This window comes from Numenius arquata, chromosome 5 (assembly GCF_964106895.1).
Source record: "Numenius arquata chromosome 5, bNumArq3.hap1.1, whole genome shotgun sequence".
Classification (NCBI taxonomy): Eukaryota; Metazoa; Chordata; class Aves; order Charadriiformes; family Scolopacidae; genus Numenius; species Numenius arquata.
The window spans coordinates 5,046,345-5,072,916 of NC_133580.1; the positions used below are offsets into that span (position 1 = coordinate 5,046,345).

A 26,572-nucleotide genomic window follows, 5' to 3' on the forward strand; every position below is an offset into this window, starting at 1 on the left:
AATCATCGCCTCCTGTGGATTACAGCGGCTGGATGAGAAGATAAAGGCTTTCCTCTCCTCTTTCCTTTCTCATTCCTTCCTTTTCACTTTTTCTCCTGAAGCAGGAGCGGTTCCCGGCTGACAGGCACGATGCTGGTGGGAGCCCTGCGTGGCCTCCTGCTCCTCTGCCTGGTTGAGGAGGGCATCAGCAAAGTCAGAAGATACTATATCGGTGCAGTGGAAACCGCCTGGGACTACACGCACAGCGACCTGCTCTCCGTGCTGCAAGCGCCTGCAGGGTGAGGCTCTTTCTATTGCAATTCCAGCACCCTGCTACGTGTGTTCTCCCACCCTGGCACACACAGCACCATGAGCTTGGGTCCAGGCAAGCACCTGGGGGCAACCTGGCTAGGTGGGTGTACTGAGCTGTTGGCACAGCTGGAACGGATGATTCTGCACGATGGGGAGTCACTAAGTGCAACTCCTAATAATGCACAGGTGGTATAAATCTGTAGAGAAAGATGCAGACATGCTCTGTGCTGCTTTATTTTAATGCCGTTTGCCTGTGAGCCTTTAAAGTCTGTGCCCAGAGCCAAGAGCTGGTTCTCCAGCCTGGGATTTCTCTTCTGCTCTGCACCTGGGGAGCTTTGGGGAGATGGGGTTCTATGCTTCCCTGCCTGGGGGCTGCAGAAGGAGGTTGGCTGTGCCCCCTTGATGTAACTCAGAGCAGCAAAAGCTTTCCACTGTGTCCGGTAAAACCCAGCTCTAGGTATTTATATCTTTGCGTACATTATATTGCTGGGGCTGAAATTTTTCCTTTAAGGAATGAAAACAATTGGTAGTGTTTGGGCAAAGAATGGTGTTTGTTCACAGCGACAAGAGGGAGGAAGGCAGGGTGGTTTTGCCCAGATTCTTTGGAGTGGGAAAGAAAAGTGGTAGTTTCATTGCTCAGGCATTGGGACGGTGTTGTCTGGAGACACGGTTGGCTTGGGCACGCGTGGCTGTGAACGGGCTGTTCTGAGCTCAGCATGGGGAGCAGAGTGGGGCAGCTACGTCCCCTGTGGACCAAGCTGTACCCCTTCCTGCTGCCACGTCCCCTTCCCCAGGCTCTGCGCTGGGGCGATATCAGCCCACAACCCTCTCTCAGACCCGTACTGGCTTGAGGAGTGTGGAGCTGTGGTCAGGCACTGGAAACCAGGCTCCGGTGGTGGGCCAGGTCAGCCTGACTAACTGCCGTAGTCACTGTACCAGTTATGTTGTTTTTTACTCCCTTTGGAAAACTGCTTCCAGCACACACACCCCCACACCCATTTTACTAATGCCCCCCCCCCCCCGCCCTGCTTTTACTAACGATGCACTGTGGAGGTGAGGTCGCTCACGCTGTTAATTCAACCCTGCAGCTTTCCATTTCGGCACTGGCTTTAGTGAAGCGCTCGTGCATCGTTTCTGACCCGGGAGTGACTCAGGGACCTGGCTGCGGGCGCCCCTGAGGGCGAGCGGGGTATCAGCAGGCAGTCTGAGGTCACTTCTTCTCTAGAATGGGGAAAGATAAATTTGGCCTTCTCAAGAAGGGCTTGGTGGCGTGCTCCACCCCAGAGAGGCAGGGGAGGTCAGGGCAACACGGCTCCTGGGAAGCAATGGTAGGAACTGGGGCTTGCTCGGCTTGGCTGTTCCCAGCTGGATGACGGTGCCTTTTCCCTGGCTGTGCAGTTTCAGCCCAGCTCCCCCCGTGTGGGGAGGGCACAGGAAAATGGCCAGTCTGGGGAGAAAGGGCATGTAGGAGTGTAGCAGGAGCAGAGCTGGGCTGCCTCGGAGTTGTGTGTGTTGTGTCTTCTGCTCCACCCGTTCTCCCTCATGGTACCAGCATCTCATAGCAGCACCTAAGGGTGCACCTCCAGGCAGGACCTCCAAAACCCTTGTTATGTGTCCGGCAGTTTCTCCGGCACGTTGGTGGGAAGCTCTGCCAAATGAATGGGCTACAGCACACGGGGCCGGGGCTGCTTACGCCTTCCCCATGATTTCAGTTTCTCTTCCTCCCAAACACAACCCTACCGGTGGGGTCAGAGCCGGGACCAGCACGTCCTGCGACAGCCCCAGGGATCTCAGCTCTGGCTCAGAGCTGGCGGCCACGTAGCAGCAGCCCGTGTTTGAGTGCTTCGGGCAGCGCAGGCTGTTTACCTTGGCCGTCTCCCGGCTCGGAGAGATGAACAGATAGTACGGCTAACAATGCTGATCCGAGGCGCCAGGAACTTGTCTCCCTGCCTCAGCTTCAGCCGCCCGTGGGGTAGGAAGTCCACGGGGACCCCAAGTGCAGAGGACCGGCCAGAAGCACTTGGATCAGATGTCCTCGCTCCGAACTCTGCCTCCTCATCCCCTGCAAAGGCTGTCAGGCTCTGCTGCGCCAGCGCCGGGCCCTGGTGTCACCAAGTCTCCTCCCAGCCATGGCCCCACACGCCAGCAAAACCCCCCTGGCTCCAGAGGATTCCTGCCTTGTTTACCGCAGAATTAGCAGGACCAGACCCTCATATCTCAGGGATGTATTTTTGAAAGCTGGGCTTTCTGCAAGTTAGAGATTAAGGCACAGCTTCCTGACAGTGGAGAGCCCGGTGCCAGCGACCCCGCGGCACTGCCACCTCCCAGCCTGGGGTCACCCTGGAGAGCAAAGCTTGGTCTGGACCCTACTGCCATCGAGCCAGGCGTGATAACGGCTGGTGGGCAAAGCCAGCTGAATGCAGTGGCCCTGCTCACTGGGGCTGTGTCTGCTGGGGGCTTCCTGCCAGCCCGAACAGGGGGTTATAGCAGTGGTGGGAAAGGCAGAAGCTGGGCACGTGTGGGGTTTTTGTGGGCACCCGTCCTGCTCTGTCCCCAGGGAGGGTGAATCCCTCTCTCCCCGCAGCATCCCCCGGCTGCAGGTGGCTTCCAGCCGGCGGTGTGGGGGCGAGCATGCGTCGCCCTTTCCCAAATTTGACTCACTCCGGCTCCTTCCTCTTCCTCTTGAGGAAGAGTCGCAAAGGGAACCGCTGCCTGAATGAAGGCTTAGTCAGAGGGGGAGAGCAATCCTCGCTGCCTCTTCAGAGGGAAGAAAATACCACCTGACTTTTGCTCCAAACAAAACAAGACTGGAAGCGGTCTGTCTGGTTACTGGAAATGGTGTCAGTCCCAGGGCTGATAAGCCAGCCTCTAAAATCCCTGGAGAAATTAATGGCTTTTTTATCCTGATAAATGTGCTGGATTCCTTCTGGAAAATGAATTTATTAAGCCACTTATAGAGATAGAAAGCGGCCAGCAGAGATAAGTGGGGTGTGAAATACGTTTGGGGCTCCTTTATCCTCCTGCTGCAAGGAGCAGTTTTTTAGGAGCTGGCTGTAAATCCCAGTTTGGTCAGAAAATAAATGAGTGTGGGGACGTTGCTCGGACCACAGAGCAAACTGCCATGCATCCTGACAGTCTCTTCCCCAGGGGAAGCTGGGGAGGATGCTCAAGGTTATTCAGGATGTGATGTGTCTGCCACACCTGAAGATGCTGGGGATGGTGTTGGGGGGTGCCTGCAGGGCAGAGGCCACCATGACACTGCTATCCCAGCAATCCCAGTGCCCTGGGTCTCTGCTGGTGGGGAAGCACGAAGCCAGGTGAGGCACGAGGCAGGGACTGGCAGCGATGCCTGTGGCTGTCCTGGGTATGGCGCTGTGCCTCCTGCCATTGTGCCTTCTCCCATCGTGACTAACACCGTGACATTAATCACTGCCACGTTGTCATCCATGAGCTGAGCAAAACATTTCCAGACACACCTGGGGGGTTGCCAGGAAACCCAAAGGACATAACAGGGGGAGTGATCCCCGGGGCTGGCACACCATGAGCAAGCTGGTGGTGAGGGGAGGAAGAGGATGGCTGCTGCCCATCCGTGGATGGGGCTGCACAATCAGCCTTGGTTTTTTCTTCTTCCTGCAGTGTGTTGGGGCACCCAGGCCCACAGCCCCCCGCTCCTGGTGTCCTTCCCCAGTACAGGAAGGCCGTGTTTGTGGAGTATTCTGATGCCTCGTTCACGCAGCCCAAGCCCAAGCCAGCGTGGATGGGTAAGAAGCATCTGCAGCGCGGTCACCCCAAGCTCTCCATGACAATGGCCAAACTCATCCTGGGTTGGGTGCTGGCAGTTCCTCGGCCAGGAACGGGAAAGCACCTGGGTAAAGTCCCAGTAGAGCAGAGCTGCTGGGATAGAGGGAGCCTTGCTGGTGCTGGAGCAGATGATGCTGCTGTGGTACTTGAAGGACACCTGCTAATTGTGCAGGTGGAAAGCCCAGACCCTTTGGAGCCCATGGGTGGGTATCAGCTGCCTGACCCTGTTGTCTTCCTCCCTTCAGGTCTCCTGGGCCCCACCATCCGAGCAGAAGTCTATGACACAGTGGTCATCACGTTTAAGAACCTGGCCTCCCGCCCGTACAACATCCATGCTGTCGGGGTGTCCTACTGGAAGGCGTCAGAGGGTGAGTCGGGCAATTATAGAGATAATACACAGGTTAAACCTGAGGTTGGATGCTTGGGGCCAGAAAGACTGTGCCCTTCAGCTTCAGGGAAGATGGTGGGTGCACAGCCCAACCGTCAAGTCTCTGGCACAGCTCTGCTCACTGCCCTGAGACCACCTATTGCCAGTGGGAGTTGGGCTGGCTGTGGGGGCTGGGGTGGAGAGAGGCCATGGGGTTGGGGAAAGAGGCATTTCTGTAGCCACAGTGTCTTGGGGATGAACCTTTGCTGACATCTAGCTGTTCCTTTGGCTTTAGGTGCAGGGTATGAGGATGAGGCCAGCCAGCCAGAGAAGGAGGGTGACAGGGTGAACCCGGGGAAGACACACACGTACATCTGGGAAATCCAGCAAAACCAGGGTCCCACGGATGGTGACTCAGCGTGCCTGACCCACTCCTACTCCTCCAACACCGACAGCGTGAAGGACATCAACTCTGGTTTGATCGGAGCCCTGCTCGTGTGCCGACCTGGTAAGGACAGTACAGAATGGGGACAGGTCACATGCAGTCATGAATGAAAAAGCAGAAAAATCAAAGATCCCTTCTAGAGGCTGAACGTGGCAGTGGAGTCAGTAAACTGTGGTCAACAACAGCACTTTTGGGGTTTGGCCCTTTCCTCAAAGTGTCCCTTCCCAGTGCAGGAGCCAAACACACTTTGGATTTCCCTGCTGGGGAGTAATCGATTGTTTCTTTCCTTTGCAAGACTTCAGACCCCAGATGAAGTCTTCTACCTTGTATCTGAACCTTATCTATCCGTGCGGTGACTTGCTGTGGAGGCATAAATGTCTTTCCTTCAGAACTTCACCAAACTGTGATTGTTCAGTGTCAGCCAGGGGCTTTGTCAAACAGGGTTTTGTGGGAAGAACTAGAGGGAAGTTTGTCTCGGCAAGGGTTAAAGATCAGGCAGGAGAGAGGCAGGACACCTGGGGCACTGCCTGGTCCACAGTACCTGTGCCTGCTCTCCTTCCTTCGGTAAACATGGAGGTGGTGAAATCCTGACTGTTAATACTTGCTGGGTGCAAGGCACCAAGAAGTGTACCTAAGGTGGGATTGGTCACCCCTTGTTGAGCTGTCTCCTGGAGGTGGTTGTGCAGACCCCTCTGTAGTCACTGGAGAGGAATGGGCATGAGTCACCTCCTTCCAGGGCACTGTCTTCAGGCTCCAGTGACTCACCAGGAGGAGTTTCTCCACTGATGAGCGAAGTCTAGACGAAGAGCGAGCACAGACGATGGTGCTGATGAGGGGGCTAGCAAAAATGGGCTCTTCCAGGTGACTAAGTGTATCCTGTGAGGAGAAGGCAGCACAAACAGACCTTTTGATGTCTTCTGGGGGCAGCTGCCTCTCAACCATGGGCTTCTGGGGACTGCAAGGCTGGAAACAAGGCTGTGCCAGTTGTGAATGTGAGAAAAGCAATCCACAGCCTGGCCTTGATTTGGAGGGGCACAAAGGGAATTCCCTGGTGAGACGGGCATGGTGCTTGCTGACCTTTAAAGAGATTTGTGTTGTGACATCTTGCAGGGAGCCTGATGAGTGATGGGAACCAGAACGTGCAGCAAGAGTTTGTGATGCTCTTCGCAGTGTTTGATGAGGGTAAGTACCCTGGTGACTGGTGTCGGAACCTGAATTCAGCCTAGTCCGGGGTGTGTGCTTTGGCCGTGGTGTGAACACAGCTGCTGAGGTCCCACTCTGTCTCCCCAGGGTTTGAGCCTTGTACAGCTCCCCAGCCAATGTCCTCCTGGTACAGTACTGCCATTACTCCTTCTGTGCCCCAGGTGCAGGGAGCGTGCAGCCCCCTCAGCTCTACCGCCCCATGCCCTGGCCTTGTGCCCATCACACAAGCCAAAGCTGCTGGGGAGTAATGCCCTGTCCCGTGCAATGGCCACCAACATATTCATGCAGAGCCATGGCCAGGTCTGCGGTGGATTTCCAACAGGCACCACACATCTGACCTTACTGGATTTTGGCTTTCATACTGTTTCACCCCAGTGGGAAGGTTTCCTTCTTCTTTTAAATGCTCTCAAGTGGAAGCTGACTGCGTCCTCCTATCTCCACAGGGAAAAGCTGGTACTCTGAGCCTGGCTCCGTGGCAGGTTCTCAGCCCCTGTCTCACAACAGGACAGAATTGCACACCATCAATGGCTACATCAACGGCTCACTGCCTGGTGAGTGTCGGGGTGCCGGGGACAGGGATGGAGGGCAGGGGAGGTGGTAGGAACAGGGTCTGTAAACTCAAGTTAGCTTGTGAAATGATGTGAGAAGGGACATCAAGAGTAGTTTCCAGGTGATGGATCTGCTAGGCTGTCTTCACCCCAGGAGGACTATCACATCTCAACTCCATGATCTGCCTTGCCCATTTAGAGTGGGGCAGGACCTGTTTCCAGCTGTCTGTGCTGCCAAGTGCAGCTGACCCCCTCGGATGTCTCCAGGAATAGTGTTGGTAGCAAAGAGTTTCATCTCTTGTAGCTCTGTGAACGAAGCTGGAGGTAGCATTGAGGGCAAAATTCAGTTCTCACTAGCCTGGCTCTGACAACACACCTCTGTAGGATCTGCAGAATAGAACCATAGAATCATTTAGGTTGGAAAAGACCCTTAAGATCATTGAGTCCAACAGTAAACCTGACACTGCCAAGTTACCACTAAACTATGTCCCCAAGTGCCACTTCTACGCATCTTTTAAATACCTGCAGGAATGGTGACTCAACCACGTCCCTGGGCAGCCTGTTCTGGTGTTTGGTAACTCTTTCAGTGAGGAAATTTCTCCCAATATCCAACCCAACCCCCTCCTGGCACAACTTGAGACCGTTTCCTCTTGTCTTCTCACTTGCTACTTGGGAGAAGAGACCAACTCCCGCCTCACTACAACCTCCTTTCATGCAATTGTAGAAAGTGATAAGGTCTCCCTCAGCCTTCTTTTCTCCAGAAAAGCAAAAGAAAAGGCTGTTTGTGGTCTCAGTGAAGACAAATGTTGGCATTTTCTGATGTTCTTCTGGGAGAAGGTCTAGTTTGCCTGAGGGTGAAGAATCTCCAAGGCAAACTGGGAAACAGTGTCAGGAGAGTCATTTCCATCAGCAAGCTTGGTAAACCGCACCCTGAAACCTCCCACCTGGGTCTGGCCGTTCTCCAATAAAAGGCAAAAGAAAAACTCCCCTGAATTCCCTGTCCTGGTGGATCTATGGAGCTTAGGAGCTGAATAGACCTCATGGTCAGCCACTGTGTCTGCACAGCGGTTTTCCCCTTGAGAAGGTATCCACCTCCACCCAGCAGCCTCCTGTCTGGCTGTGGGACGTGGCCTGAGAGGAGTCTGATGGAGAGGTAGCAATGGAGAGCTGAGACCCTCAGGACGGAGCCTCCACCCTGTCTCCTCCGGGACTCTTGGGATCTGTTCCAGTCACCTATCACACTCAGTGCCAAAAACAAGCGCTTGACTCTGTATTTGACTTTGTTTGGCTTCAACTTCCAGGAACTTGTTCTTGTTATTCACTTCCGTGCTAGATTACACAGCCCTTCAGCACACTCTAATTTCTCCCCAGGAAAATATTTTTACAATGGAGTCAAGTCCTCTCCCATTTCCTAAGCACACTGAGCTCTTTGAGTCTCTCTGAAGAAGGAATTTTCTTCAGCCTTCAAATAACCCTGGTGACCTCTCTCTGCCCTTTTTGGGGTATTTCAGCTACTGCCCCTGATGCAATGTTTTAGTATCAGGCTCGCCAGTGATGAGGCAAATTATTCCCCTTTCCAGTTCCCAATTCCCATATTTATAGAGTCAAGGAGCACATCTACCTCTTTTGCCACTGCATCCCACTGAGTTTCCATCAGCACACCCCTCACTCTGTAAATCCAATCTTATCTCAGGGGGGTGATGTCGCCTGTGCCTCTGGTTTGCTCAGACAGTCCACGTTCACATGCGACTTCTCCAGCTTGAAGCCACCACCTCACAGGGCAGGGGACTACTCAGCATGTCTCAGGCTCTGACTCCATGACACCAAGAGTGGGGACAAGGGATGGACACAGCGCTGACTCCTGGGTGCATTTCTTCTCTCCTGGCAGGACTCACACTGTGCCTCAAGAAGCAGGTCCACTGGCACGTGATTGGGCTGGGCACTGGGCCAGAAGTCCACTCCATCTTCTTCGAAGGTCACACGTTTCTGGTGAGAGGCCACCGTCTCAGCAGCCTAGAAATCTCCCCTGCCACATATCTCACAGCCCAGACCATGCCAGGAACGGCTGGCTGGTTTCGGATGTTCTGCCAAATGCTGTCCCATCAGCAAGGTAACCTTATTCTGCAAGAGCTTGGGGGAAAAGAAGTTTAGGGGTGGGCCCGGGCTCAGGGTTCTATGCAGTGCTGCAGCTCCAAGGTGCCATAGTGTTACATCCACGTACAACCTGACCTGTGACCAGGATGGTATAGGTTGACCCATGCGATGGACGGTTTGATGGAGAGGCCATCTCCCAAGTAGAACCTAGGAGAGTGTGGGCCTGTGCTGGCATGTCAATGTGACGCTTTCTGACTGGTTTTAATCCCAGCTGGCATGGAAGCCATTGTGAAGGTGGAGGAGTGTCCAGAGGAGCGCCTGATGAAGATGGGACAGCTGTCAGATGACCCAGAGGACATGGATTACCCTGAAGAAGATGAGGAAACTTTTCATGTGATCCAAGTGCGCTCTTTTGCCAAAGAGAACCCTGTGACCTGGACTTACTACATCGCGGCTGAGGAAATGGACTGGGACTACGCCCCCGTGAAGCCAGTGTCTCTGGACAGGTGAGAGAGGGGATGGGTGCCCATGAGGCTGCTCCTCGAGGCAGCCCTGCCAGCTCTTCCCCTTTTCCACAGAAATTTGTTTTCCTTATGCCCAACCTGGACAGTTTTGTTCTTTTTAATGTTGGCAGTATGGATGCAGGACAAGGATGGTCTTGGGGAGGCCATGGGAAGGCAGGACCTGGCTTTGCTTCATTCTACCAAATGTCCTGCAGAGGCATTTGCTGCTGGGGCATTTGTCTCTCTGTTGCCCAGGTCTCTGGGGCCAGCCCCTTCTAAGCAGGCAGTGGCTCCTGGTGACCCTTCTCACCTTCTAGCCAGGAGGTCCTGCGCAGCCAGGACATGTGGGTCTCATTGCCCTGTCTGGAAGGTCCTGCTCTAGATGGCAGAGACAATTAGTCCCTGTTGCTGCCCCACTTCTTGGAGGGAGAGGTGATGCAAGTGCAATACCTCAGCAGAAGTACCTTAGTCACTGCTGCATGGAGATGACACTTGTCACCAGTCCCGACGTCACTGCTGACACAGGTAGCGGGGTCACCGTGTTCTGCTCTAGATGGGGATCCCAGAGAGTGGCTGCTGGAGCAAAGCGTGTGGGGCAGAAATCCCCACCTGCAGCCCCCAACCCAGAGGAGGTGTCCTCTCCTGATCGAGAAAAGGCAGCTGTTCTGTTGCCTTATGCCCAGATACTGGGGGTTTTCCCTGACACAGGACAACCTGCCAGGCTCTCAGCTCCCACAGCCACCGCTTCCTCGCAGAACAGGACAGTGTCAGCCCAAGGATGCTACTGTGGAACCTGGTTGAAGTTTTCTCCATTAAAGAAGCACTGAATCAGTTGAAACCTTAATCCCCAGGATGCAGATTGTGATTGCAGGGATGGGTGTCCCCACTGTGCACTGGTAGTCCCCGGGCAGCTGTGTAGGTCCTTGGATGATGGAAGGTCTTGCTCTGGTCCTGACAGTGTCCCCCATGTGGCCATTTGCTCTTTCTCTGCCTTGCCTGCAGAAACATCACGAGCCTGTTCCTGGAGGCTGGCCCTCAGAGGATTGGTTCAAAGTATAAGAAAGTGATGTTTGTGGAGTACGAGGATGCAACCTTCAAGAAGCGCAAGGTGTCAAATGATCTGGACAAGGGAATTCTGGGGCCTGTCATTAAGGGAGAAGTTGGAGATCAGTTTAAGGTAAGACTGGAAGGGGAAACTTCTAAGTTTGATGATGTTCCTCCTAATAGCTCTTGGTTTGTGGCTAAGGTCTGACATAAATCGTTGAGGTGCTCTGTCATGTTTGGTAATGTCCAAAGTTCACCAGAAGGGCAGATGTTACTGAAAGCTAAAGCTAAATACTCTTGGTGAGATCAGCAGAGATACACAGGATATGGCCCGGTCCCCTTGATTTGACTTCATTGCAGGCATTTTAGGAATCCTGTGAATTAATCCATGAGAGATGGCATCCAGCACCTTCCTCTGAGGCAAGAGTGTCCTCTCATCCTCCACTCTTCTCCATCTGTGTGCTCTTACCATATAGTACTGGGGACTGTTTCTTGTGTCTCCCCAAGTGCCTCTACCGACCACTTGACTTGTTTGCTGCCAGGAGGAATAGGATGGTTTCCAGGAGCATCACATTTCTGCTCCTTGCCTGGGTTTCTGTGTGCAGGTGTGGGCATGGAGCTGAAGGTAACGCCTGTGGCAAAGCCCCAACAGAGATATTTAGAGAAATAAATGAAGGGCTTCATGCGGTGAACTGGGGAAGCACTTTGAAGCTGTTGATTGCTGTGCATACTTAGTGTCTTGGTCCTCGGAGGCCTCCTGGATTGACAGACCTCTTCTGTCTCATGCAAAGTGAGACTAAAGACAGCAACTTTCCCTTTAATAAATCTGATATTTTCATGCCCTCCCTAAAATGAACAACTCCCACAGTGTACATTGGTAGAGAAATAAACAGTCATTTCTTCTATTCTGACTCCTACTTTGTGGTCCCAGACACGTCTGGGCTCCTCCCCACTGCACACTGGCAGGTAGCTGATCCCAGAGCACCGCTGCCCAGTGTTTCCCTCCCTGCGAGGACAGTGAGGGCAGTCCCAAGAGCTCACAATGTTCAGAAAGCATTAAATCTTCCTGCTGGCTGTCCTTATTTCAGATCGTGTTCAGGAACCTGGCAAGCCGACCATACAACATCTACCCTCATGGCCTCACCAGCGTAAGGCCATACCACACCATAAAGTCCTCTCAAGGTAAGGCAGGCCACATGGCACATCAATTTGGGCATTGGCACAAGCATGTGGGACATCATTTGGCCACTGCCATTCTTCTGGGCCAGGAGAGCTTTCTGCAGCCCATGGTAAGACTGGTTTTCCAACTCATCCATGCAAGCGCCTGAGACCTGCAATCCCGGAGATGATAATGATTCATGTCCCCCTTGGTGCCATGTAACCCTGCCTTTAAGGAAGGCCTGGATGATGGCTGGAAGAAGGGGCATTGTCAGCCAGGGAGCTGGGACCAGATTGTCTGGTCCATCCTGGAGGCTTCCACTTTCTGATGAGGCAGGAACCACCCTGGTTATCCTGCCTGTGTTTGCCAGTTTGCTTACAGTCCTCATTCCATGGGCTCCCACCTGCCCCGCTTTAATGGGGGGGGACACTTAATAACGATTCAGACTCTCCCTCTTCCAACTTCATGGTTTTTATTCTGGAGTTGTTGAGTTACCAGGTCCCTTTCTCAGAACTGCTCTCATGCCCTGCCATCATCTTCCCAGGGTCACGACTTGTGAAAGACCATCCCACATCCCACCAGGGAAAAATCGTGCCCCATCCCTCTCCCCTCCTCTTCTCTGCCCTTTTGGGTGCATGACAATGATGGGAGCAATTGCAGAGGCTGGACAAAAACTCCTCTGCTGCAGCAGAAGTGGCACAATCAGGACAGCAGCCACTAATGAGTTCAGTGAACTGGGTCAGCTTTGTGACCTGTTACTATCTAAATTAAGGTTTTCCTTCAGGAGAGTCAAAAGGGCAAAGCGGCCCAATCGGCTGGCAAGATTAAAGGAGCCAAGCCACGCAAGGGAGCTGGGAGCCCTGTCCCTGTCCCTCTGTCAACATCCCCCAGCCAGATGTGGCTCACCAGCTTTGCCAGCCATTCAACTCTATGAAAGAGGACAAGTCATGGTCCTGGAGCCACAGGAATGATGCTCTTTAGTGGAGTATAAACAAAAAGAGCTATTTCTACCCTGACTGACACATGAGCTTTGCAAACTGTCCTTATACAGCAGCTCATCTGGGCACTTGGAGCAGAGAAAGGTCTTTTCCTAAGGCTACATCAGTGCAAGATCCTGCTGAATGCTCAGAGGATTTATTTGCATTTGAGTTTTCCTTCTGTTCCTTCCAGATGTCCTCCTTGGTTTTCTCATGGTCTAGCTGTTTTTGCTTAAAAATCTATCTTTCTTTGCTTTGTTTTTCACCCATTTCAGTCCTGCCCAGCTCTGTACCTTCATCTGCAAACCTGTACCTTCATCTCTAGGCAGCCCAGAGCCCAGACACTGCTGAGACTGGGCAAATTTTCCAGTTTGCAGGAGTTCCAAGGGCTTTCAAAAGTAGGCATGTGCTTCTCCATCCTCACCTGGTCCCAGGGGCAACTTTTGCCCAGATCAACTTTCCACGCTAGCAGCCAGTGTGCCATCCTGGGGTGGGTGGGGGTTTGGGCAGTTTTCAATGCAACTTGTGTGGTCAGAAAACCTCCTTTCCGAGCTCTTTTAAAAAGTGGCATCACCCCATTTGGGAGCAGCCCCGACCTAACTGATCTGTCCTTGGGCTGTGTGTTGCCAGGTAAGGACGTGAAGGACATTCCTATCCCCCCTGGCCAGTCCTTCACCTACAGCTGGAAAGTCACCACTGAGGATGGGCCAACGCAGGCGGATCCTCGCTGCCTCACCCGTTTCTACTACAGCTCCATCGACCCGGTCCGAGACACAGCTTCAGGCCTGATCGGGCCCCTCCTGATCTGCTTTAAGAAGACCATGGATCAGAGAGGAAATCAGGTGGGTCCTTCCTTTGTCGCCTCAACTGTCAGGCTGAAAGGCTGGAATAACTGTGGTGGGTGAAATATTTGGGTAAAACCAAATTTGTCTGTCCTGCGCTCTTCAACCCTGTTCTCATCAGTCCCAGTCCTCCCTTGCATGCTCCCTTCTCCTCAAACCTGGACCCTAACTCCTGTGAAATAGCAGTAAACTCTTCCCCATGCACCCAGACTAGGACCTGGCGTCTACACTGGGCCCTGTGGGGTGCTCTGATCGGACCAGGAATAGCTCCTTCCCTCTCTTCCTTCCAGATAATGTCAGACAATGCAAGGTTGGTGCTGTTTTCCGTCTTCGATGAGAACCGCAGCTGGTACCTGGAGGAGAACATCAGGCGGTTCTGCACTGATGCAGCCCATGTGGATACCCAGGACCCCCAGTTTTATGCCTCCAACGTGATGCACAGTGAGTGTTTGGCCAGGGGTTCCCTGCAGACTGTTCTCATGTATTCCCTGCAGCCCCGGCAGGCACAGGCTCATCCCTGCCCCAGGGAACATGCAGCAGCTCGGCAGCCATGGGGGAATCAGCTCCTGATGAAATGTTTCACCCCTGCTCTCTTCCAGCTATTAACGGCTTCGTGTTTGACAACCTCCAACCAAAACTCTGCCTGAATGAAGTTGTGTACTGGTACGTCCTGAGTGTTGGGGCCCAAACGGATTTCCTCTCCATCTTCTTCTCTGGAAACACTTTCAAGCGCAACATGGTCTTCGAGGACGTGCTCACCCTATTCCCGTTTTCTGGAGAAACCGTCTTCATGAGTTTGGAAAAGCCAGGTGAGTAACGTGGGCTATTCTATAAACCATGGGGTGGGCATCACAGCAGAGATAAGTGAGCGCCTCCAGCCAGGTCTCTGGTACCCGGTCACATTTTGGCAGCCCTGGGAGCAAAGGGATGCGCAACCTGCTGGAACAGCAAATCGAGAGGGACGATTAAATCCTTCCAGAGCTTAAATCAAAGAAATTAAATTATTGGATTTTACTTCGTTAATAGGGTGTGTTAAGGTCACACTGGCTGCAGTAACGTGAGCCCCGTGGACTTTGCATCTGCACCCTTGGCTCCAAGCTCGGAGGTCACGAGGAGTGGCAGAGCTGTCCCTGCTGTGGGTTCAGCCGCTGGTCACAGCATCCCATTTACCCCCACACCTCTGCCAGGGACAGGAATGGCAGCCATGGAGAAGTCCTAGGAAGGATTTGCTTCAGAGTTCGGTTTTATTTCCCCCCCCACGCTCAGCATTTTTTCCTTAGCATTTGCAAAAACGGTGCCGTTAACCATTTCCTCGCTCGCAGGGGAAAAGAAGAATTTACCGTGTGGTTGCAAACGCTGACACGATGGTCACGAGCGCTGCACCCTGAGCCAAGGGGACAGGGTTTCTAGATACCCCCAGGAAGCTTTCCAAAGCCCAGCCAAACGCTGGGTCCGTTTGAGCTCTGATTTTTGCCCGCTGGTGTGAAGCAGCTCGGCCGGCAGCAGATGACAGCTCTCTCCAGCGTCAGAGCCTGGTTATTACACACCTTCCTCACCCACTCGTGGCGCCTGGAGGGACGGCGCTCGCTGCGGGGAGCCAACGCATTGGCCGGGGATGTGAGCGAGAGGCAGCCTTCTCATTTCTCTCCCCTTGAGTGGGAGAGACGTGACGACTGCGTCTGGGAGAGAGGTGTATTTGACAGCACCAGCATGTCTTTTGGGGGTGGATTGTGGTGATTACTCTGCTGCTGGCAATGATCCTGGAGGCTCCGTGGGTTCTCGGTGCATTAACTGTTCTCACAAAGCTATTGTTGGGGCCTCGCGGGTGTGTGTTGCTCTCACAGGAAACGCTGGCCCTGATGATGGTGCTTGTCAGGACTGGCTCTGATGTTGCCAGCAACCCTGATGTCTTGTGAGTCCAGCTGTTAAATACTCTAGGCGTTATGAAAACACGAAATCTCAACCATAACCCAGAGGCTGCCTGAAAATATAGGTCGCACTAGCAAGGGAGTGGTATGGGGATGGCAGCTCTTTTGATTTCCCACCACGGTGGCCTGATGGTGTCCTCTTGTCCTCTCTTGAGACAGGCGTCTGGATGCTGGGGTGCCTGAATTCTGATTTCAGAGACCGAGGGATGCGCGCCAAGTTCACAGTCTCGCAGTGCCAATATGAGCAATACCCTGATGGGGAAGATTATTTGGATTTTGAGGATGAGGAGGATGCCTTTGACTTCCAACCCAGGGGCTTTTCTAAAAGAAAGAGATTGCGCAGGCCATGTGTGAATGAGCAGCTGAACAACGTCACCTCTTCCAGAAATGAGACAGAGAAGCCAAGATTGTGCTTGACAGAACCCAACCATGGGGCCCTCCTGAGCAATGATAGGATTTCTGATCCCTCTTCTAATGACACATCCACGCTTTTAGGAACAATCCCACACCTACCTGGTATTTCCATGCCTTCTCTGCCAGAGACAAACTATGACCCAGTGTCCTATGAATCCTTCCTGGAAGATGAAGAAGAATTGTCAAAAACCATCAGCCAGGATGAAGGTTTTGGGGCTCTCCCACCTGGAGAACACTTGGCAAGTGTCAGTGGAAGGGTCCATGGTACTGTGAGCTCAGAAGAAGGTCAAGCCACACCAGCTCCAGAAGATGCTCTGGCAGGAAAGAAGGTGACAAAAATCTCAGAGGTGCGGGAATCAGTAAAAAGGACAATGGTCCAGTCTGGTGGTACATTAGAGATCCTGGAAGCAGAGCCTCAAAAGACAACTACTCATGCAACAAGCTTGTGGGACTCAACTGCTTATGGTGCTAGCAAAGCTCCTTTTCAAGAGAACAGGAGCTCATTTCACCAGAATGACCTGGAGCACAATCTGGGACTTCAGGACACATCTTCACAGGGTGGTGAGGAAAAGTTGCGAATAGGGGCTGATAAAATGTCCTTAAATCTATACGAGTCACAGGACACAATCAATGGAGAACTGGCTTTAAGTACTGATCATAATTCTTCTTCCACACTGGGCAATCCTGCATCTTCAGGTGAGACAGAAGACAACAGGACTTCTCACGCTGTGGTTCACAGTGACACCAGAGAAAGCAATTATTCATCAAATGAGGTAGATGCTAGGCTGGAAAAAAGACCTCATGAAGTGGTTTCGCAAGGCTTTTATGAATTTTTTGAAGGGAAAAATGTTTCTTTCTCAGACCTAGGACCCAGCAAATCTCTACAAGAACAAATCCCCACAGATGAGAGTAACTCCTTGCATGCAGAAAGTGGCACAGAACAAGAAGCCGGTGAACTTGCCAAAGGCACAGGCCTTCTAGAAACCACATTTCCACACAGCAATGACATCGAGCCTTCCAGCTACGTGATGACAGAGGAGAGAGATGAATTAGTCTTGGAGGCAGTGTTTCAGGATGCTACAGCCACTAAGGAGTTGCCAGAGATGGACAATCTTGCCTTTCCTGAATCAAATGTCATGGCCAATGACACAAGGCAGTTCCCAAATGCCTTCTTAAACAGCCCTGAGCAGCTTCCAAGACACGGAGCTCCAGCCCCGAGCGTGAGTGGCCCCGACTGGAGGCCTCGACAAGCCAGGTCACTGGAGAGCAGAGACCTGATGCATGGTCTGGGTCTTCCCAGTTGGCCTGGCAGTAGGGAGCCCCTCTCTGAGGGTAACAGAGCAGAGCAGGATCTGGCCAGCCAGACCCCTGAGACACCAGTGAATAAGAAAGCCTCAAAGGTGTGTGGACCTCATTCCCCTTTTTGCAGTGCTCGCTTCAAAAAGAGGTCCCTGATACCAAGCAGCACTTTGCCTGAGGTGATGGTGGCCCAGCAAAGCCTGGAAGAAAAGTCAAACATGGTTGAGGGGAGACTACAGCCGGGCAGCGATGGTCCACAGGCTCTGCTTGGAGATGGTGCTGACGAGATGCATCCTGAGGGAAGGCCAAGCAGCGATGGGGGTGTACGGAGCAGCAATGAGGTGGCCCAGCGCAGTGGACACTCCTTCCCTATGCAGGGAGCACTGGGGAGCAAGGTGGCGATGGCAGCAAGCAGCTCAGAAACTCAGGCTGCTGCTGTGGCTGCAGACCTGGCCTCAAACTGGGACCCAATCTCCCTGGGGGCAGTGGGACATGCTGGGGACTTGGAGAGCCCAGTTTTGGCCGAGGAGCAGCTGGGCAGAGGTGCTGTCTGGGGGGCTCCTGGGAGCGAGGAAGCTCAGGGGAGAAGCCAGATGGAGGAGGAGACAAACTCTGTGGAGCATCTGGGTCTGTTCAGTCCTCAGCCTCAGCAGGTCAAGACCAATGCCACGGAGAACTACATGCCTGAGAGCATGTCTGGGCAAAGCCTGGAAGAAAGCCTTATGAAAGCAGCCTCCAAAGAGAACTATTCCCTGTCTCCCAGCAGCCCTGCTCACAACCACAGCACTACCAAAAAAACAGTCAAATATGTGCAAACCAGTCCGGATGAATGGCAGGTGCTCAGTGGGGAAGATGTCCCCAGAGAAACCGGGAAGAGAGAGGGGCAGGGCCTAGGAGACCCCAAGGAGGATGGGGAAAGCAACAGCACAGCTGGGCAGAGGAACCATGCCCCGGGACATAGGGAGAGTCTGGCTCTGAGCAACGGCACCCATTCCAGCCCCTCGAGGCCAAGGGCTGACAAGCTGGACTACGATGAGTACAGTGACACAGAGCAGACCATGGAGGATTTCGACATCTACGGGGAAGAGGAGCACGACCCGCGCTCCTTCCAGGGGGAGGTACGGCAATACTTCATTGCAGCGGTGGAGGTGATGTGGGAATACAGGAACCAGAGACCCCAGCACTTCCTAAAAGCCACGTAAGTGTGTCTGTCTCTCATGTATTTCTCCTGCACTGCCTGGCATGGCTTCGTGAGTGAGTTGGCATGTCCTGGCAGGCAGGATCACAGGTCTATGACTGTATGACCCAGCCAAGCAGCCCAGGGGAAGGATGCTCCCAGGCCCTTCCCTCCACTTGGGGAGTTTTGTAACTCCAGCTTCCTTGCAATTGGGTCAGGGGTGCTCTAGGCTCTGTGTCCTCCCTGTGGGACAGTATCACCTGCTCAACTGCCTTCACCCCAGCAGGGACCCTTGGAGCGGCAGGAGGAAGCCTTTCCGGCAGTACCGCAAGGTGGTTTTCCGAGAGTACATGGACGATTCCTTCACGCAGCCGCTGCAGCGGGGAGAGCTGGACGAGCACTTGGGCATCCTCGGGCCGTACATCAGGGCAGAAGTTGAAGACGTCATCATGGTGAATTGAAAGTTCCCATTTCCTATGAAACCTGAAATCCCCCCGTTGCTGGCAGTGCTCAGCCGGAGGGAGAGCTGAGGTGGGCCTGCAAGCGCTGCAATGCCAGCAGGTTCACCTTCAGGGCTCGGGGGCAGGAGCTGCCCTGTTGGCACCCTGCATGGCATGTGTATGGCACCACGTTGGGAGGCAGAGCCACCATTCAGAGGGACCTCAGTGGGTGGAGGAATGGGCCAGTAAGAACCTCAGAGTGTTCAGATGCAACACCCTGGCCCAGAGACAGACCCAACCCCTGTAACAGCTCCTGAGCTCCATGGGGAGCCTTTTGGGTGAAGGTATTGTAAAGAGCGTAATGAGCTAAGCAGGGTTCAGTACAGCTTCTTTGGGTGCTCTATGTGAGGGCAGGCTTGGGCTTCCCTCACCACCAATGGTCCTTTAGTGCCCACCTAAGGAAGAGGTGAAAGGCTCTTCACCAGGCTCAGGACTCATATGCCTGGAGAAGTTGCCCAGTTTTCACTGAAGTCTTCACCAGGATGGATTGAGCATCTTTGGGCTCCAGAGACAGTAGTGTAGCTGCCCTGGCTCCCACTGAGCAGGCAGAGGGCCTCATCCTGCTGACGTGGCCGGATGAGCTTTCCGTTAGGGATCACACTGCACAGCCACACCTTGTGGTTCAGCAGGAGTTGACCCAACTGGAGGTCTGGGCACCAGGGGCATGGCTGCCTCCTTCCCACCAGCTGGTTGGATCCAACCCCAGGGTCCAGGGCACTCTCAGCCCTACACCTAGCCCCCTCCTACAATCCCTTTGCTTTCCCTTCCCTCCGATGCAGATTACGTTCAAGAACCTGGCCTCACGACCCTTCTCCTTCCACTCCACACTGCAAGCCTACGAGGAGACGCAGGGTACAACGCAGGGTGGAGAGGCGGTGCAGCCCGGCGAGCTCCGGAGGTACTCCTGGAAAGTCCTGCCTCAGATGGCACCCACCACCCACGAGTTCGACTGCAAGGCCTGGGCTTACTTTTCCAACGTGGACCTGGTAGGTAGGAGCATCCCAGGAAGGAGAGACGGGCAGCACGCCTGGGTCCTGGCTGTGAGGTCAAGGCTTTTCCTGCGGTGCTGTGCTGAGAGCAGCCTGTGGCTGCATAGATTCTCAGGTGTCTAATAGAGTAATGAATCCATGCTGGTGCTTTCTCCTCTCTTCCCTTCTCTTAATTGTTTTTGTCCCCCCCCTTCCCCCAGTTGTACCAGCTTATGAGACTCGCAGGGAACCAGCATTTTGTAGTCCCCTACCCCTCTGCCAAATCTAGCTGAATTTGGCCCGTGGGTTCCAATGGTAGTGGGATAGGGACTGTTGGACACTTGGACAGACAGACAGACACATACCACTTCTCATGGAAAGCACATGCAAATACATGCTGCACAGCCTTTCTTATCTAGGGGCAGAGTGAGGATCCCCCAGTGAACCCAGTTTGTCCTTCCCGCCCTGCATGTGCCATGCCCTGTGCATGAGTGGGAGCCAGGCCAGGGATGAGACAGAGCCACCGCTTTCCTCACTGCTGTGCCACTTGTGGGCATCAGCGCTGCCTCCCCCTCTGAGGCAAACCCTTCTTTTCTGGCTCCCTGACAGGAGAAGGATCTGCACTCTGGCCTTATTGGGCCACTGATCATCTGCCGCCGTGGGGTGCTGAGCTTCGTTTTCAGGCGGCAGCTGGCTGTGCAGGAGTTTTCCCTGCTCTTCACTATCTTTGATGAGACCAAAAGCTGGTACTTCCTGGAGAACATGGAGAGGAACTGCCGCCCTCCCTGCCGCATCCAGCAGGATAACCCTGACTTTAAGAGAAACCATTCCTTCCATGGTGAGTCTCACCCTTGCCCTTTCCATCCCACAACCTATATTGGGATGGGAAAACCCTGAAGCCTTGAGCTGCTCCTGACCGTTGCCTTCCCCAGCCATCAACGGCTACGTGAGTGACACGCTGCCTGGGCTGGTGATGGCTCAGCAGCAGCGGGTCCGATGGCACCTCCTGAACATGGGCAGCACTGAGGATATCCACTCCGTCCACTTTCACGGGCAGCTGTTCAGCATCAGGACCAGCCAGGAGTATCGCATGGGAGTCTACAACCTTTATCCCGGTGAGACACAGCGCGGGCACCGTGTACACCCAACTGCTGGGGCTTCATGTCCATGCCCATTAGGAAGTGCCAAGTCTCTGGGGGGATAGCAAGGAGGGGGGAATGGATCTGGAAGAGTCTGCCTCCGTGTTTGCATAGTGCTTGGCATGGTGGCATCCCATTCCAGCCAGTAATTCCCCTCTGCTCTCCATTCCTGGCCAGGTGTCTTCGGAACGGTGGAGATGTGGCCTTCACATGCCGGGATCTGGCGAGTAGAGTGCAAAGTGGGGGAGCACCAGCAAGCTGGGATGAGTGCTCTCTTCCTCGTGTACAACATGAGTGAGTGATCCTCTTTGTGCCCTCGCCTGCTTGCTGCCATGGCCACGGTCAGCATGTTTTTGAGCTCCCTGTCCCCCAGGGCTCTCAGCGTTTCCCCTGGGGTGGCCCAAGTGAGGTCTTCTGGGTTTTCACTTAAAGAAAGGCACAACTTCAGCCTTTGCCACCCTACAAAGCACAGAGCTGGGGACATGGTTGGGGTGAAGGCTGGGAGACCAGCTTCATTTGCCTGTAAATATTTGTCCCCAAAGCTCTTGTTTTCCAAACCTGAGGGTCCCTGGACCCTCCTGTAAAATGCACTTGCCCCAGCAACCGCAGGCACATGCCGGTGCCTGCCCCACGCTGTCGGGAGGGTACAGTCCCCAGCTGCCTAACCTCGTGTCGAGAGGTAAACTGAGGCATGGAGTGATGGCAGGAGGCAGCGAGTGACACTGCCTGACTACAGGTTGCTCTGATAGACACAGCCCCAAGAGCAACTGCAAAATCCAGGAAACCTCTGACTCCATTCACCCCTGAACAACACGATTCCACCTCGCCATAAGTAAGCACCGGGGGAAGCGGTGTGTGAGAGCAGTATTTTATCAGCGACAGTCTCTCCTCTTCCTAACAGAGTATTAAGTGTCAGCCAGAAACTGTTCCCATAAGTTACAAATGTGCATAAGACTTCAAATTCGCATTTTCCCCAGAAGCATTTGCCATGCGGTGGAGATGCCAAGATGTGACAAGTCGCTAATAATAATGGTTATTATAAGAGACAAACAGCCCTGTGCTCAGCAGACCAGAAGAGAGACACAGAGAGACAGAGGTGTCAGGCAGACTTTCCTTTAGCGACGTGATATTTGTTTTTAAAAGATGCTGCCTAGCAACAAAAAGGCTCAGGAGCAAGACATGGGTATAAGGAAGAGACACTTGTCAGCATTACTGGGAGATCAGGACACGGGAATGAGAGGTCAGGGACTCAGGGACAGGAGTTTGGCAAGAGGCTTCTGTGACTGATGCTGGGGACTCTCTGCTGCTGCCACTGGGGACGGGAGCAAGAACTTCCAGCACCCCTAAAATTCAGGGGTGGATGTAGAAGCATCTGAAACTCACAGTTTGGTGTGAGACAAACAAGCCTGGGGGCTCCTGGAGGCTTGAGACAACCTACCCAGCCTAGGCTTTTCCTTCAAAAGCCTTGTTATCTAATCAGCTCTCCCTGGTTTTCACCCTCCTTCTCCCTGTTTGGCTGCAGACTGCCGGAATGCCCTCGGCCTGGCCTCGGGCCACATTGCAGACTCTCAGATCACAGCGTCGGGGCAGTACGGTGAGTAGGGGTTGTTGCTGCAAGGAAGGCAGCTGAAGTCGGGCCAGCTTCAGCCAACACAACTCACGTGATTGCCGGGCCAAGGCTCTGCTACACCGAGTCCCTGGCAGCATCCTTCCTCCATCCCTGCCCATGCCAGCATCCCACTTAAGATGTGGAGGTGCCTTCCCACGTGTCTGGCCCATCCTGTCAGTGTTCTGCCACCCTGTATGTGGCTACTAAACCCTAGAGTGATCCTCAGGCTCCATCCTGTGGATGAACTTCTCACCGCCTCAGGCTGGGCAGCACCAGGGGCCAGCAGCACCCTCATATTTGTGTGCTCTCCTCGCAGGGCAGTGGGCTCCTTACCTGGCCAGGCTGGATAACACTGGCTCCATCAATGCTTGGAGCACCAACAGCGGCAATGCCTGGATCCAGGTAAGAGGGGCCCTGTGACTGGAGACACCACTGGGGACATTGCAAAGGCATGCTGGTGGCTGATGCACTGCCCAGAAGGACCTGCATGGATGGCCAGTGTCTCCCCAGCTACATCCTGCTACTTCCCCTCTGGGAGGGGAGCTCTGAGATCCTGGTGGCAGGTGGTCTGGCCATGGTTGCTGCTGGCCTGACCCCCAAATCCATTCTCAGTGCAGCAGAGGAATCACTTGATGGTCTGACTAAAGCATTGGATTGTGCAAAAAATCCCCCAAAGACCAAGTGAGAACAGCTCACCTCTCCAAACAGCTCTCCCCTGCCCTCTCCCCGCTGTTGGCTGACTTCTGCCCTTATGAAAGACTATTTTAAATATTTTCATAACCTGTTGTCATGGTTTGGGCTCAGTTACGTCACAAGGAAGTGAGTTCCACGGGTTAACAGTGCATTGCCTGAACATGGCTTGAGTTTTCCATCAGAAATGAATCCCTGACTTTCATTCTCAGGTGGACCTTTTGCATCTCATGATTATTCACGGCATAAAAACCCAAGGGGCCCGTCAAAAGTTCTCCAGCCTTTACGTATCGCAGTTTGTTGTCTTCTACAGCCTTGATGGGCAAAGGTGGAAGACATACAAGGGGAACGCTACCAGCACCCAGATGGTAAGGCAAGCGGGTCTTGAGGAGAGTGTATCCCCAGAATGGGGTCTCTTGGGGTGATGAGGGCTAGGGGAGCTCTGTGCACAGGGCAGAGATCTCCTGAGTCCTTGAGATATTTGATTAGGGCAGGAACAGTGAGCATTCACTGCCAGGATGACTGAATCGCAGATCACAGATCTGCAAGGGACTTGCTGTCTGTGTCCATCTGTCTCATTTTACATTGACTGAGCTATTTCTTTCCACAATCCCAGGTGGCTGTGAAATCCACCACTTGACGTTATGCAGCATGTTACTTAGAGCTAGGCATAAGATTTTTGCCTGAATATCTTTTTTGACCCCAAAGGCAAATTTGGCTTTCTGATAACATTGTGTAGATGCAGATGATTTGGGGGATCTCATCAGAAAAAACCCCACAACCTAAATGAACATAAGCTGGTTGTTCTAGCGGGAGAAGGAAAGTATCCAGAAAAGCCTCCATCATGTACACCAGCTGTGGCCAAAACTTTTCCCAGGTTCAAAAGTCCCAGGAATTACTTTTTTTTTTTTTTTCCTTCTTTTTCTCTCCTCTGTTTGGTGAAAATATAAAAACATGTTTGTTTGCACAGACTCGAAGTTTTTCCTCCTCCTGTTTCTCTGTGATTCATCCTGATTTGGCCCATTCACACTTCTTTGGTCTGAATCACATCTGAAAACATTTCCCTGAGCTGCCATTCTCATGTAAGGATGGTGATAAGATACAGAAGTGCCAGACAGGAATGTTCTTCTCCCCACTAATCCTGGTCCTGTCTAGTTCTCTTTCCACTGGCACAACAATCCTTTTTCTCCCTTTCCCTGCAGCTGTTCTTTGGAAACGTGGATGCAACCGGAGTGAAAGAAAATCACTTCAACCCTCCGATCGTAGCCCGGTACATCCGAATTAACCCCACTCACTACAGCATCCGGACCACACTGCGCATGGAGCTCATCGGCTGCGATCTGAACAGTACGTCCCACCTCCGGGCACCGAGCACCAAAGCTGGGGCTTGACACAGTGGGGTGCTGAGCGCCAGCCCCACGTGTTTCAGGACACCCCAGGCGGTTGTGGAGGGGGTAGGGAGGAGGCTGGAGATGGCATTGAGATGTCGGGGGGTGGGGAACAAAGCTGGAAAAATCTCATTATGCTCTTAGAGAAGGCAATGCCAGAGGGAGTGTATGGGGACACTTCTCACCACTGCTTTTTCTGCACCACCAGACCTCCAGCAGCAGCTAAGCTGATAGCTGGGGAGCTGCTGCCTCAGTCTGGGGGAGCAGGTAACACGCAGAGACAGATGCTATTGGCTTTTCCTCTGTTTTTGCCACTCTGCAGATCACAGAATGATAGACCGCAGAATGACGTGGGGTTGGAAGGGACCTCTGGAGATCATCTGGTCCAACCCCCCTACCAAAGCAGGTCCACCTAGAGCAGGTTGCACAGGAACATGTCCAGGCAGGGGCTCCAAGGCAAGCCTGCTCTGGCCCACAGTGCTGCCCGGGGCAGTGGTGCTCTGGGATCCTTTCTTTAGCTTCACATACCAAAAGGGTAGGCTCTCCAGCAGCTACAAGCAGCAGTGGCTGTGCTGTCACCCCTTGCCACAAGTGTGCCCCATCACACCAGGTGCAGGGTGTCTCCGTGCTAGGTATTCTTGCCCTTCCCCTGGAGACAGGTGCTCCTTATGTCCTGGCAGATGCACAAATTCTTCACATTCCTCCTAGGTAAAATCTCCAGGGAGAAAAGAAGGTGGGACTAGTGGCAGGGGTAGTTTGGCACTCCCCAGCCAGAGCCACGCTGCATGGAGGGGCCCTGACCAGTGCAGGGACCGTGACGCTGCAGCAAGGCACAGGAGGACCTGTAACCAGGGAAAATGCATGGCGGGCGGCTGGAGCAGTGAACAGCCAGAAGGCATCTCCGTGATGGCTATAAGAAGCATCCCTCCTCTCTTCCAGGCTGCTCCATGCCCCTAGGAATGGAGAACAGAGGGATCCCTGACCAGCGCATCTCTGCATCCTCCTCCAGCATCAGCGTCTTCTCCAACTGGTCACCCTCCCAGGCCCGCCTGAACCTGCAGGGGAGGACCAACGCATGGAGGCCAAAGGTAGCCTGTGCAAGGAGGTCCCGGGGCAGGCAGGGGGGCATCCCAGCAGGGAGGCTGGGTACTTGCAATCTCTCCTGGTCAGGGCTGCGTGGGTAGTGTGTACAGCCACACGCACTGTGCAAGTTGCCTGATTTTAGCACCCAGCAGCTCCAACCAGACACCTGGTAGGGCAGGTGATGCCCAGGACTATGTGCAGGGCTAGCTTGGCTTCAGCTGCGACAGGTGTGTCTTTCTCGTTGCTGCTGAAGGGCTGAAAGCGGTCTGTCCTTCCCCAGAGCAACAACCCCAGCGAGTGGTTGCAGGTGGACTTTGAAGTAATCAAGAAGGTGACCGCAATCATAACCCAAGGTGCCAAAGCTGTCTTCACCCCTATGTTTGTGAAGGAGTTTGCTGTCTCCAGCAGCCAGAACGGCGTGCACTGGAGCCCGGTCCTGCAGGACGGCAAGGAGAAGGTAGGCAGAGCTGCTCCATGGCCAGAGGCAGCCCATGGCCACCCCCAGGGCAGTAAGCACAGCCCTTGCCAGCAAACATGCTCATGGGATTTTTTGCAAAAGCCATGAGGCGGGCTGTGCTTCTCCCTCCCTAAAACGTTCCCAAGTGATGCTTGTCTCGGTTGATAATGTCATGGGCTCGCTATACCAGCAGAGGAGAGCGCACCCCCTGATTTCTCTCTCCTCTCCAGATTTTCAAGGCAAATCAAGACCACACCAGCCCAGTGACGAATACCCTGGAGCCCCCCCTCTTTGCACGCTACGTGAGGATACACCCCCGCCGGTGGCACAACCACATTGCCCTGCGGATAGAGCTCCTGGGCTGCGACACTCAGCAGGACTACTGATGGCATGGCCAGCGCTGGCCCAAGGACCTGCATCCAACCGGACACTGAACTCTCACCAGGGCTGGAGCCAACCCTCCAGGGACCTGGCCACCCCTGCTGCCGGGGAGGACGAGGCTTACAGAGCTGCTGCCATGGCCAGCTCGTTATCAGCCTCTTCCTGTCCTTTATCTGCCAGATGCCATATATTCAGACGTAATGCTGAAGAGTTAAACAGTAATTTTCCAGTCTAATGCTGAAGAATTAAACAGTAATTTTCCAGT

The 26,572-nt window shown here is 53.7% G+C and overlaps 1 protein-coding gene across 2 annotated transcripts; it reads left to right on the forward strand.

Moving 5' to 3' along the window:
- Positions 1-129: 129 nt before the first annotated feature.
- On the forward strand, positions 130-26,572 carry F8 (coagulation factor VIII). 2 transcript variants are annotated; one of them, XM_074147203.1, is made up of 26 exons: positions 130-278; positions 3,928-4,052; positions 4,338-4,460; positions 4,755-4,967; positions 6,015-6,086; positions 6,551-6,658; positions 8,544-8,765; positions 9,021-9,255; positions 10,255-10,429; positions 11,385-11,478; positions 13,063-13,274; positions 13,565-13,715; positions 13,874-14,083; positions 15,362-18,113; positions 18,376-18,544; positions 19,372-19,578; positions 20,170-20,398; positions 20,493-20,675; positions 20,877-20,993; positions 22,222-22,293; positions 22,625-22,710; positions 23,211-23,366; positions 24,201-24,345; positions 25,326-25,474; positions 25,750-25,926; positions 26,157-26,572. In XM_074147203.1, exons 1-26 carry the CDS (start codon positions 130-132, stop codon positions 26,310-26,312), a joined length of 6,687 nt encoding a protein of 2,228 aa, XP_074003304.1. In that variant the 3' UTR covers positions 26,313-26,572. The 2 variants fall into 2 exon arrangements, with proteins under 2 accessions (XP_074003304.1, XP_074003305.1); XM_074147204.1 differs by having other exon boundaries at positions 18,379-18,544.